The sequence below is a fragment of the Aethalodelphis obliquidens genome, unplaced genomic scaffold, assembly GCF_003676395.1.
Source record: "Aethalodelphis obliquidens isolate GAN/ISIS:26980383/991018 unplaced genomic scaffold, ASM367639v1 scaffold86, whole genome shotgun sequence".
In the NCBI taxonomy this organism is placed as follows: domain Eukaryota; kingdom Metazoa; phylum Chordata; class Mammalia; order Artiodactyla; family Delphinidae; genus Aethalodelphis; species Aethalodelphis obliquidens.
In genome coordinates, this window is record NW_020838030.1 from 1,765,095 (window position 1) to 1,778,282 (window position 13,188).

The following is a 13,188-nucleotide window of genomic DNA, read 5'->3' on the forward strand; positions in this document are numbered from 1 at the left end:
CACGTGAGTTAATAAGGAGGGCAAAAGTGAGGTTTCCATGCCTGGCCTTAAAATACTCTTAACAGTATCTGCTGAGGCTTCATTTTGGTTCACCTTCAGGGTCAGCTCAGTGATGCGGCGCTGATACCACTAGGATTGGTTGGTTTCCACAGTGGGAACCTAGTCCAGATAATTTGGGAGGCAGCATGTGGAGTGGGATGAACACAGGCTTTGGGGTAAAGCTGATACCAGGTCAGCTCCAGCCCTGCCCCCAGGAGCCGGGAGGCCTTGGGAAGTCATGTGGCCTCTGAGCCACAGGTCCCCATCCATGAAATAGCACCCTTGCCTTCCTTACATGATGTGTCTGGGGTCCTCTTTTCTTCTGCAAAGGTCTGTTTTCTTCATTTGTTTCTGGCATGTGTTCTTGCTCTTGTACCAGATGCTGAAGGAAGAGGTCACTGGTGTCACGTAAAATGGAGCCCCACTGACAGTTAGCAGAAGCTGTCCAGCTCGAGTTGGGCATTAGGATGCTTCCTTTTCCACGTGGGGCATGGGCAGCTCTCTGTTAAGGGCCCACCTGAGGGGGTGTTTCTCCTCCTGGAGAGAGTCCTGTGAGCAGCAGGAAGTGACAGAATGATACCCACACAAACGCCACTCGGTCCTTTCTTGGCCATGGCACCCGCCATCTTGAGCTCCTTTAGATTTGACAACACTTTGGCTTTGAGCCTTTCTCTCCTTTGGCTGCGAAATCCACTGTGGAAGTTGAGCCAGGCGTGTCTAGCACCGAGCTTATCCCGACAGCAGTGGGCTTAGTCAAGAGGACTCCTACCTCTCCCGTGAAGGATGTGGTTTTTAAACATGGGTATTTCTGTTGTGATTTAAGCTGTGCAGAGTGAACGGAAGCCCTTTGATGTGCAGCGGGAGAAACCAAGCAATTGTGCTGCTTCAACGGAGAAAATCTATATCCGGAAGGACCTGAGAAGTCCTCTGATAGCCACACCAACATTTGTGGCAGATAAAGATGGAGCAAGGTCAGTCCCTGTGTTGACGAAGGGCGACACTGTAATCAGCCTTTGGAGCTGATTAGGGGAAGCACAGATATTCCTTGGAAAGGGGGCTTATGTGGCTCCCCACCTGAGGGCCACAGCCTTGAGTCTTGTCTTGCCTTATCCCACCCTTTTTGGAGCCACTCTAGTCACACCTCTGTCCAGGCCTGAGGATGGTTGATTTAGGATGGGGTCAGAATGTCTCCTCTCCCAGGTGCTGGGATTATGTGCTGTAGTTCAGGCATCATTCTTGCAGGAAAACAGTTGTTCCATCACTCAGGAATGGGGCTTTTTTGCAGTAGAGATAAAAGACCTAAGACCCAGGTGTGGTCTAGATGGTGCCACAAGTCAATTTATATGTGTTTTTTTTTAATGTAATCTATCAAACTTAAAGGAACAGAAAGAGGGAAACAAGAAATCCAAAATGTATCATGGCAAGCGCTAGAGTTGGGAATGCCCTGGTAATACTCTGAGATCAGGTTAGCATTCCTGGCACAGCAGTGGACGTGGAAGCCTGGGGGTATGTGCGGTCTGTGTCATCCTGTCTCAGGCTGCAGACCCGGCTCTGCACATCTCATTGTAGAGAGAAGGGGGTTGGTGAGTCACTCGGTGGCTGAGTCTAGTGAGCTTTTCTATTGCTCAGCCTTGCAGATGTAGACGGGACAGGTAAACGCAGCCTGATCACACTGTGCATTAAATGTTGGAAGCTACTCTGGGTTTCTTTATGTCTTAAATAGACAAACAGGTCTTCTTGATCCAGGGATGCTTGTGAACATCCAGCAGCCTTTGATACGTGAGGATGGTACGGTTCTCCTGGCCACAGATTCCAAGGTGATGTTCTCTCCTCATGCCTTCTCCACTTTTATGTCTCAGTGCAGGCTGCTTCTCTGAATGTGTGCACCCACCTTCTTCTTGGCCTTCAGACTAAGTTGAGGCCGTGGCCTTCTGCATCTCCATTTACTTCTGATACAGCCATGCTGTGATTCGTTTCAGGGATGCCAATGGCTTTTTGGCAACTCAGTCAGAGCTGGCTGGTCATGGTCACTTAACATGTCAGGGTCTAGAGTTCAATTTGGTGAAAATTCTGTGGTTCACTTCTAAGATTTTCCCCCCTAGTGACGCACATTGGCAAACTACGGGCAGGCTGAGGAAGAGCTCCTTATCCTAAGATGGCCTTTTGCAGGAGTCCCTGGTTCCTTTTTATTAGATGACCTGCAGGAAGAAGTCCAGCCAGGATTCTGGCAGCTCCAACCCGGACAGAGCAGGTCAGCTACAGGGAATCCAACTTGCGGACAGAGATGTTTGTCATCTCAAGAAAGAGACAGCTGGCTGCCTCCCGTGGAGATACGTGAGGAGAGGGGGTTTTATCCAGGCAAGGGAGCCCATTGCTTCTCTCACCTTATTGTCCCTGATATAACTCGAGCAACGACGAAGCGGCGGCAGCCCCACTGAGCCCCAAAGTCTCTGCTCTGGAAGGAGCGACTTAGAACAGCGCTGGCGTTGCTGCCGCCCTCAGAGCCAGAGCTGGGCCTGCAGGCTCCCCTCTCATCTGCTGTCATGCACATGTGGCACGTTAAGGAACATCCTCTTCTGGGAAAGGAAAGGCAAAAATGAGAGCCGATGGACAGCTGCCCTCCACCCATTGGTCCCTGGCTGGGCTTTGAGCCTGTTGTCCTCGGGCGGTGGTGATGAATCATGCCTGGCTCATTGCCTTAACCCGGCAGACGTGCAGGACAGTGACTGACCACCTGGTGGGGTGGACACACCGTAAGCCCGAAAGTAAGGCCTGAGCACCCTGAACTCCTGATGGCAGGGGGTTGCGCAGCCCCTGTCCCGTGTGCCACCCGCACAGAGGCTGGTACTGAGCCGGCCACCCCATGCCCTCCCGTCCCCACCCCAGCGCCCACCAGGCAGGGGTGTTGGGAAACCTGAGTAAGTTAATTTGGTAAAGCATGCAGTGCCCACTGCGTAAACGCTGGCTGCTAGGAGTTGTTGTGGTCGCTGCACCGAGGAGAAGGAGCACCAAGCTGTGCAGTGGTGAGTGAGCTGTAGTGAAGGCAGCAGCTGCAGGTCATAGCCAGGCCCTGCCCGCCGCTCCTCCAGGACGTGGAAGTGACAGGACCCACCCCAGAAGCTTGTCATGAATAATAGAACATATGCAGAGCCCCTTAAAGGTAGCTATTTTCAGAAGCTGATTTTTAAACTTTTACTACGAAACAATTATACATTCAAAATCATTTACTTTGAATAAATACAAAGATACCACAGTGCCGCATGCTCCCTTCACCCAGTCTCTCCCGGAGGCCGTGTCTTGCAGAGCCATAGCACAGGATCAGGACCAGGGCAGGATATGGGGACCGGGGTGGGTATCGTTCTTTTTCTTTTTTTCACCCTTCAACTTTTTCCCTTCAACATATCTATCATGACGACCTACATCTTTCACCAGCTGCATGATATTCTGCTGTGGTGGTTCTGTGATTTATTAACCACATCTCTGTTTATGATCTTTTCTACTGATTCTAGTTTTTCATTTTTATAATCAAGATACAGCAGACATGTTTGTATACGTATCTTGGTTTATTTGTTTGAGTATATCTTTGGCTTTCTTTTTTTTTAGTTGAGATGTAATTCCCATACCAAAAAATTTACCCTTTTAGTGTACAATTCAGTGGTTTTCAGTATATTCACAAGATTGTTACAACCATCCCCTCTATCTAATTCCACTGTCTAATTCCAGAGCATTTTCATCACCCCAAAAAGAAACCCTGAATCCATTAAGCAGTCACTGCCCCTTCTTCCCACTCCTGACCCCTGCCAGCCACTCACTTTCTGACTATGGTTTTGTCAATTCTGGACATTTCATATAAGGGGAAATCATACAATATGTGGCCTTTTGTGACTGGCTTCTTTCTCTTATCATAATGTTTTCAAGGTTCATCCATGTTGTGGCCTGTATCAGTACTTTATTCATTTTTATTGCCAAATAATATGCCATTGAATAGCTATATCATGTGTTATTTATCCATTTGTCAGCTGATGAGCATTTGAGTTGTTTCTACTTTTTCCCTATTAGGAATCATGCTGCTGTGAACATTGTGTACAAGGTTTTCTGTGCACATATGTTTTAATTTCTCTTACATATGTACCTAGGAATGGAATTGCTGTTGTCATATAACAGCTCTACGTTTAAACTTTTGAAGAATGTTTTCCATAGCACCTGCACCATTTTACTTTCCTTCCAGCAGTGTATGAGAGTCCCAATTTTTCCACATCCTCGTCAACACTTGTAGTTATCTGTCTTGACTGTGACCATCCTAGTGGGTATAAAGTGATATCTCATTGTGGTTTTTATTTGCATTTTTAACTAGCTTATTTGTCTTTTTCTTATTAAGCTGTAAGAGCTCTTTAGATATTCTGGCTACTAAACCATTATCAGATGTATAATTTGCAAAAATTTCCTCCCATTCTCTGGGTTGTGTTTTGTGTGTGGGGAGAGAGAGATTGTCTTTTTACTTTCTTGATAATGTCTTTTGAAGCACAAAAGTTTAAATTTTGGTGACATCCAGCTTACCTGTTTTTGTTCTGTCATTTTATCGCATGCGTAGGTTTGTGTAACTACCATCACAATCAAGATACAGAACTGTTTCATCACCAAAAAGCTCTTCCTCTCACTGCCCCGTCATAGCCGTACCCCCATAGAAGCTGTTTTTAAAGCAACATTAAACCTTCATTGCCCTGAGAGTCTGGTATATGTGTTCATCTTTAATATTATTATTTTCTGATTAACAGGCTGAAACAAGCCAGGGAGCCCTGGGCACACTGGCAAATGTAGTAACTTCCCTTGCCAACCTAAGTGAATCCCTTAACAATGGTGACACTTCAGAAATGCAGCCAGAGGACCAGTCTGCAAGTGAGATTACTCGGTACGAACCCATGAGGGTGGAGGCCCCTCCTGACATACACACAGGCATGGCGTTGTGAGGGTGGGTGGCAGCATTTTGACACCCACCCTGTATTTAATCAAGGATTGCAAAATTGTCCCAGTGCCCCTGCATGTCTGTCTTCTTTCAAATTTTAACTATGGGAATGTGGATGCATTTTATTACATGACATAAAACAGTCTAAAAACTCTTCATTCCAGATAATAAACTAAATTGAGTAACTCAGTGGAAGCAGGGGAAGAGATGTTACTTGTATTGGTCACTGCTTATGGTGCCTAAACATCAGTAGTGCATCCCCTTTCCCACTTCTGTTTATCTTATGTATCTTTTTTCCAAGTATTGAGTTTAGAGCTTAAATCGATTCATCAGGGTAGACAGAGATGAGCTGTTAGATGGCACCAGCTGGTCCAGACACCTGTTCCCGCTGCCAAGGGTGTGTTCTCTTTGCAGCTGGGCCGCTAGGTTTGCTCCTTTCCTATTGGGCCGGCCACTCCTGCCCCTCTTGCCAGCCCAGGCAGGTGCATGGCCGGGGCCACTCAGGTGCACCAGTCCTCATGTTCACTTGTGGTCTGGTAGAAAATTAAAATCTGGATCCAGTGGAAAGAGGATGGGATTTGAGTTAGGTCGAATTCTGGTTCTACCACTTACTAGTTGGGTGTTCTTGGAAAAGTTAGCTTTCACATCTGTAAGATGGAGAGAATTCTACCTTGGAGAGTAGTTGTGAAAAACAAATTACATGTGAAAATAAATATCTAGCTTAGCACCCAAGGCACCATGGAGACAGCATGTGGAAGCTGCCGCCCCTCCTCTCAGCATGTCAGAGTTAATTATCTTTTCCCCAGTGTGTTGTTCCTTAAATTACGTCTCAGCTAGAGCTCTTCTCCTCATAGAAGCTGTGGACTCACAACACTTGCTTGCTATGTTTTTGCTCGCAGGGCATTCGACACCTTAGCTAAAGCACTTAACACCACAGACAGCTCCTCACCTCCAAGCCTGGCGGATGGGATAGACGGCAGTGGAGGAGGGAGCATCCACGTCATCAGCAGAGACCAGTCCACACCCATCATTGAGGTCGAAGGCCCCCTCCTTTCAGACACTCACGTCACATTTAAGGTGAGTGTGTGTAGCTGGGAGAGGAGCTCTGTGCCCAGGCTGGTCTCAGTTAAAAAAATGAAACCTTGAAGTGAGCTCATTTTTCATACGGTTGTGTTTGATCAGGATCTTGTGTTCCAGAACAATGTTCCCATTATGAAGCATTTTCACTGTCTTTTGCTCACTTGGCTGTTTGGCTCTGCCGGTAACCCTGAAGCAGGCGTGGCCACCTGTCACGGCCAAGACAGGCTGATGCGGGCTGCTCTGCCGTCCGCCTTCCCATGATGACCTGGCTTCAGCATAGGCTCAGGCAGGCCCTTTGTCTGTTCCAGCAGGCGTTCCCAGCCATTAGGCCTGACCTCTTGCCCTCTAGAGCCACAGAAAGTAGATCTCAGATATACTTGAAGACTGGGTCAGGTCCCCACAGTCTTCCCTGCACTCACCTCCCCGGCCTCACTTCTCCAGGACACTGCCAGCCTCCCTGAGCCCCTGGTCTCTAGGTCTGCAGATTGAGTCTTCAGTTCCCCTCGTATTCTCCACTAGAGAGATCTGGCCAATCACTTAGGAAGACTGAGTCCCTGCCATAGTTGTCCAAGGGTGCCAAGAACACAGGTCACCAGTGGGATTCCAGCTTCAGAGGCATTCAAGCCTCTTCTAGACAGTGGGGCTCCCGGAACCCAGCCCGACATCCTGGTGGTGGTGTGTCCTCCTCCTGCCATCTGGGCTCCTGCTCAGCTCTCATTCACTGTTCCCTGAGGCCACCTGCCAAATCCCTGCTAGCCTGTGGAGCCGACCCGTCCCCGACTTTGAGTTAGACTTGAACCTATGGCTCAAAATGGAATTGCCTTAGAACAAGTACCAGTGTAGTTGAAGCAGAGTTGACATGTATGTCTTTGTGAGGATAAGCTGGGAGGTCCCCGTCCTCCCACATTCTAGGGGCCATCAGACCCTAGTTCACTGGGCAGGACCCCACAGGGAGTCAGTGCCGGCCCCCCTGCAGAGGACATATGTTTCACAAGGATGCTCTGCACAGGGGCTTCAGTGTCAGAGACTGGTGTTGACGAGCTGCCCCTGTCACTTGGTCACCCCCGTGCTGTGTGCTCTCTCTCGCAGCTCACGATGCCCAGCCCGATGCCCGAGTACCTCAACGTGCACTACATCTGCGAGTCCGCGTCCCGCCTGCTCTTCCTCTCCATGCACTGGGCCAGGTCCATCCCGGCCTTTCAGGCACTTGGGTAAGTGGCTTTTTTCTCTGTGTGTATCCTTGGGCAGGGCCCTTCCTGCTCTAGGAATGGCCTGGAAGATCTCTGAGGGCCCTTCCAGTTTGTTCCTTTGGCCCGATTTGCTTGTTAAATACAGTTGGTGGACTGGTAGCAAGGGGACAACCTTGGTGGCCAAGGCTGCAGTGTTCCTCAGACCTTTATTGTGCCTTCTCCATGTGCCTTGGACTTGGTGCTAGGAGCAGGGGATGGACTGGAATGGAAGGCAGGAGTCGTCCTGTGATCTTGAGACAAATACAGGGTACTGCGTCTGGGGGCTTCTGAGATGAAGACAGATTGTCTCGAGGTGCATCAGCCGTGCTGTCCTGAGCGTAGATTCCCCCCTCCTCCCTGCTGCAGCCCCAGCTCCTCCCTGGCAGGCTGGGTGTGTCTCTACCTTTTGGAGCCCACCCTCGGGCTCTCAGTCCTTTGATCGCTGCAGCCTCTTGTGACAGAACCATACCAGGGCTGTTAAGGGAATAGTTTCTCCTCAGAGGGACTTCAGCTAAGGCAGTCACAGACAGTGGTGTTTGTGAAGAACAATCCTGGGCATTCCATAGGCCTTCAGCAAATACATGGTGACACAACTTGTTTGGGACACGCGGGGGCTTGGAGGAGTGCCACCGGCCCCCGCACCCACCACGCCTCTGTGTCCCCAGGCAGGACTGCAACACCAGCCTGGTGCGGGCCTGCTGGAACGAGCTCTTCACCCTCGGCCTGGCCCAGTGCGCCCAGGTCATGAGCCTCTCCACCATCCTGGCCGCCATTGTCAACCACCTGCAGAACAGCATCCAGGAAGGTAGGGCAGGGGCTGCGGGTGAGGACGGCTCCATCTCAGCTGGCCCTCCGCATAGCCAGCCTGTGTCCCACAGCGTCCCTTACCCGTCAGAATGTTTAAATTTCTACCCGACTGCCTTCTTTTCATATAATGAAGAGGAAAGGAAAAAAATAATTGGGAAAAGATGCTGATTTCCGACATACAGACATTGAGTGATGTTTGCAGAACAGTCACAGCTTCTGTTTTCAGCTTCATTGACAGGTTGCCCTTTCATGTATCTCACAAATCCTCACAACCCTGTACAGTAGAAACTGTTATGTCAGGGTTACATATGGGAAGACCAGGTCCCAGTAAGGTCCCTGGCTTGCCCGGGATAAAGCAGCAAGTGGAAGAGCTGGGGACTGGGGCACAGACCTGGGTCATGTGACCCCCTAGTCCAGAGCATGAATGAACAAGTGAGTCTCTTATTATGAGATCTGTGCAACCACCTGACATCGGGTGGTCAGGTCCCAGCCGTATCAGGGCTGGGGAGTAGCCGGGGTGGTCTCCACAAGCTGCACATCCGCAGCACACTGAAGACACTGTCAAGGGAGCCCACGCTGCCCAGTGTCTAGACTATCCCTGCAGATCACACTTGCATCTGAGGTGGAGTTGAATTGCTTTTTCAATCAGTCATCCCAGTGTTTGAGACCTAGGAGTGTGAGTCACCTAGTCACACCTTCGTTTTTCTAGTTATTCCTTTGGAATAGTTATATAATGGTGATTTTTAAAACCCTGTAACATTTTATTGAATTTTAGGTTTGTTCGCAAACGAGCTTTAGTTTTATTTTTAACTGAATATAATAATACTGCCTTCAGCAAGATACTGTCATGAAGACTAAATCAGACAACGGATAAAATTATTTTGACAACTAAAAAATGCCAACGTGTTCAGGTTGGCAAATATTTATTCAGTGCCTGCAGAGACTTGGAAAGAATTGACCTTGATAAGAACTGGCATGTGGGCCTTCAGCACCTGCAGGCCAAAGGTGCTGCCCAGGGTGGGGCCGGGGAGAATCACTGGTCTTGGAGGTCGTTACTGAGGCAGAATATTAACAGAGTGGAATCTGAGTGCCTGTTGTCACTTCACCTATAACTGGAAAATGAGGCTCTTGAGATAACTGGTTTTTCATTTAAAAGTGAAATTATTCTCTCATTTTTTTCAATATGTGGCCCCTCAAAGCTCATGTTATTGCTCTCATTAGCCTTTCTCAGAGGATCTGTGATGTTGATTTCTAGATAAACTTTCTGGCGACCGGATAAAGCAAGTCATGGAGCACATCTGGAAGCTTCAGGAGTTCTGTAACAGTATGGCGAAGCTGGATATAGACGGCTATGAGTATGCATACCTTAAAGCTATAGTTCTCTTTAGCCCCGGTAAGATATGCAGTGGTCACGGTCACTCAACGACGGTTTTCCACCTGTGTCTGCTGATATTTCTGAACATGAGCATGTTTGTCAGGTTATCAGCAGTGTAGAGAGAGCCCTGCCACACTGTGTGTGACTGAATGTTCCCGTAACGTGTGCTTTGCTAGCTAACATAAATACATACGTTCTTTTAAAGTCCTGTCTTTATATTCACAAAGAAATATGCTGTAGTGCCGGGTAACTTCATATGCTAAATAGATATCATCTGTATCCTAACTAAGCCATTGGCTAAATAAGACTACAGCAAACAAAATTGAGTACACATTTGGCCCTCTGTATCCACGGGTTCCATATCAGTGGATTCACAACCGTGAATCAAAAATATTCAAGGAAAAATATATTCCAGGAGTTCCAAAAAGCAAAATTTATTTTGCCACGCACCAGCAACTAGGTACAACTATTTACATAGCATTTATAATGTATTAGGTATTAGAAGTAATCTAGAGGTGATTTAAAAGTATACGGAAAGATATGTGTAGGTTATATGCAAATACTATACCATTTAACGTAAAGGACATGAGCATCAGTGGATTTGGTATCCATGGGGGGGTTCCTGGAACCAATCCCCTGTAGATACCAAGGGATGACTATACTACCACCCAGTGTCCTTTTTTTGTTTTGATTTGTTCTGTTTTGCTCTTTGCTAATTTTTAGGTATGTTAGCACTTATAATCCAGTACAGATTGAAACTGCACAAGTTTACCCACAGTCTCTGTAGGGCAGTAGCAGCAGCAGCTGCAGGGCATGCCAAAAGGTGTGGTCACAGCAGATGAAGAAGAGGCAGCGGGACTGTTGGTGGAAAGTAAGAGTCGACCGGGCTGGCCTCACTCACTCCCCGTCAGCTCTTCTCTCTGAGCCACCTGAGAGGCCACTTGGTGACTGTTGTCCTTGACAGCAGGGGTGGACCCAGCTTAACCTCTCTGTCCCACTGCCCTGGTCCCCTACTCATGAATAACAAAATAGCTAATAAAAGTGGGAGACACTATGTGATTAAATATCTAGAGAGCAGATAATTTCTAATTTCATGTGGTATATGTTGTCTGGAGTAAGGAAGGAAGCCACAGGTCTAGAACCAGCCCCAGTGGGGCTGCTGAGGCTGGTGTGAGCACCCAGGGGCCACACCTCTCCTGGGAACCTTCAGGTGTGGCAGAGCACAGAGGAAGAGCCAGTGTTCTAGCAAGAGTATCCAAACTAGACCAGCCTTCAGAGCTCAATCTATTGCACTTGAGAAATTTGTCAGAAGTTTTACTAAAAATAAGTACTGAGACGTCTGCAAATGAGGCTTTCCAAATACAGAAGACAATTTGGGGTACTTTTATTTTTTCAGATCATCCAGGTTTGACCAGCACAAGCCAGATTGAAAAATTCCAAGAAAAGGCACAGATGGAGTTGCAGGACTATGTTCAGAAAACCTACTCGGAAGACACCTACCGGTGAGGCACACGGGCACGATGGGGGCGAGGCTGGATCTGTAGCTGCAGATATCAGTTACATTGGCCTTCCCATTGCTGGCAGCCTGGTAGAGCCTCCATTTGATCACACTTTAATTCTTGCATTTTACGGCTGAAAATGGAGTGGGGAGGGTCAGGAGTCCTAGGCCATCCCAGTGTTGCTGGGTGACTGGGTGAGACCTTGGGTTATTGCTCTTTAATTTGAGGGGTTGGGAGCCGTGATCTCCTTTGGGGCTGATGTTGTGTGTGAGATGAGTTCTTACGGAGACTCCGCTTGTCCAGAACAGTCGGCAGCTCTGCCCGCCTGCCCCGCATTCACTGAGGAGACGGTGCTAGACAAAAGGGTTTCCTTGACAGAAGCCAAATCTGACCCCTAGAAAGAGTGACTGGGTTGGACAAAGTAGTAATTTAATCCTCACATAAACTGATTTTTTCAAGTTCCTTTATTTGGGTGAAAATTTATGATGTTTGGGCAGCAGGAAAAAAATGTTATCTGTATGCCTTTCTCATGCAGCTTTGACCAGGAAAGTTGTTCTGAAATAGGGCAGAATGTGCTGGCAGGCTTTCCCTCCAGCTGAGGAGTGGAAGAGCTCTTTCCTCGTGACCTCTTCTAACCCACTGGAGGCTATGTGAACTTCTGGGGCCTGTCAAGCATAGTGTTTCCCTCCCCACCTTCCCCCATCATGTCCTCTGCAGACAGACCTCAGTCAATAGGTGCCCTGTGGGCCTGAGTGCCCCAGCCCCAGGGGGACAGTTTCTCTGGTGTGACTGGGGGCCTGTGGCGGGCCTGGCTGGCAGAGAGCCTGCCTCTGCTTTAGGCACGCCGCCATGGCCAGACACAGCTTTTGCCAAAGCAGGATCCATTTTCTACTGGAGTCACTGAAGACCTCACAATGAATCTAGAATGGTTTCAGTCTCATTGCATACAAAGTGGTAACACACCCACACCAGAGCTCATACAGCCAGGTGTGTGGGCGTGCTGTCCCCTGAGGAGGCTCTGGGCCCAATCCACACAGAGCCTGTGGCCAGAAGAGGCTGAAAAGGCTCCTCTGGGGCTGCTGGCAGAGCACCAGCACACAAGAATTGCCTTGACGATGGCAGCTCTCTGGCCTTTGAAAGTACATGTTTCTGAAAAATTCCTGAATCACTACTCCTGGTCCAGTCAGGGACCCTGGGGGAGAAGAGGGCAAGCCAGGTAGGTGATTTGGGGCCAGAAATGAGAGCAGGGGCGCTCTCTCATAGCACTCGGGAACTCTCAGTTCCCAAAGAAAAGGCCCTAGAATGGTTGCGTCCTGTTTATACAGTCATTGCTTTACTCTGTCCCATCCTCAGGCCTTTTCTCATGCTGTTTGTTCCTCCTGAAATCCTCTCCCATCCTTTGCATCTCTGCTGATAGGAACCTTAGCCAGCGTCTAAGGCCCAGCTAGATATCCTCCCTGACTGGCCTTTGCTGACTTCCCGAGACCCTTCAGCCTGTCGGCCCCTTGGCACCTTTGGGTGCCCTGCCAGACACCATGGCTGGGCAAATGGATGATGGTGCTGGAATACTGCTTTCATAATACAAATATATTTTCCCCTTTCAAAAATAACGTTCAGTGTAGAAAAAATTAGAACATTCTGGAAAGCAAAAAGAAAACTTTTAGCTCTTTGTAAATACCACTTCCCTGTTAACGTTTTATGTATTTACTTCCAGTAATTTCTTAGTATGTGCAACTGGAATCAGAAAATAGAAAATAAGGTTTCGTGACCTTTTTTTCACTTAATATTCAGTGGGCATGTATACATTCTTCTAAATCATTTTCCATGGCCAAGGAGATGCCATAATTTCATCATTTCCCTACTTATGAAAATATCAGTCGTTTCAAGACTGGGCTGGCCTGCAGTTTGCGTCCTGGTGCCCACCGCTCTGGGTGCTGGCTATGGAAATGGCCCATCCACGAGATGCTTCAGATAGTGTTCAGTGACCTGCCAGGACAGGGTCATGGTGTGCCCTCCCGGGGTTCCTTCCAAATAAAAATCTTATTGCTTTATTTTTAATTACAATGCTAAAAGAACACTGGAAATTAGAGCAATATAGAAAAAGTTTTAATTGATATAATCACTTCAAATCCCAGTACCCAGAGGTCAACCATTAGCATTCTGGTGACCATCCTTCCAAGTACTTTATTTACACAC

The 13,188-nt window shown here is 48.2% G+C and overlaps 1 protein-coding gene across 5 annotated transcripts in view; it reads left to right on the top strand.

Moving 5' to 3' along the window:
* NR2C2 (nuclear receptor subfamily 2 group C member 2) overlaps window positions 1-13,188 on the top strand; it is a 90,089-nt gene that overhangs the window by 70,118 nt on the left and 6,783 nt on the right. For all 5 annotated transcript variants that reach the window (XR_003430145.1, XM_027093869.1, XM_027093866.1 and 2 more), the window contains 8 exons: window positions 863-1,010; window positions 1,763-1,856; window positions 4,815-4,948; window positions 5,902-6,079; window positions 7,172-7,293; window positions 7,977-8,116; window positions 9,374-9,511; window positions 10,890-10,995. Coding sequence is in view for 4 of the 5 variants with exons in the window: in XM_027093869.1 (XP_026949670.1) it covers window positions 863-1,010; window positions 1,763-1,856; window positions 4,815-4,948; window positions 5,902-6,079; window positions 7,172-7,293; window positions 7,977-8,116; window positions 9,374-9,511; window positions 10,890-10,995 (1,060 nt within the window). In the remaining variant the exon portion in view is untranslated. The remainder of the gene's footprint in view (window positions 1-862; window positions 1,011-1,762; window positions 1,857-4,814; window positions 4,949-5,901; window positions 6,080-7,171; window positions 7,294-7,976; window positions 8,117-9,373; window positions 9,512-10,889; window positions 10,996-13,188) is intronic.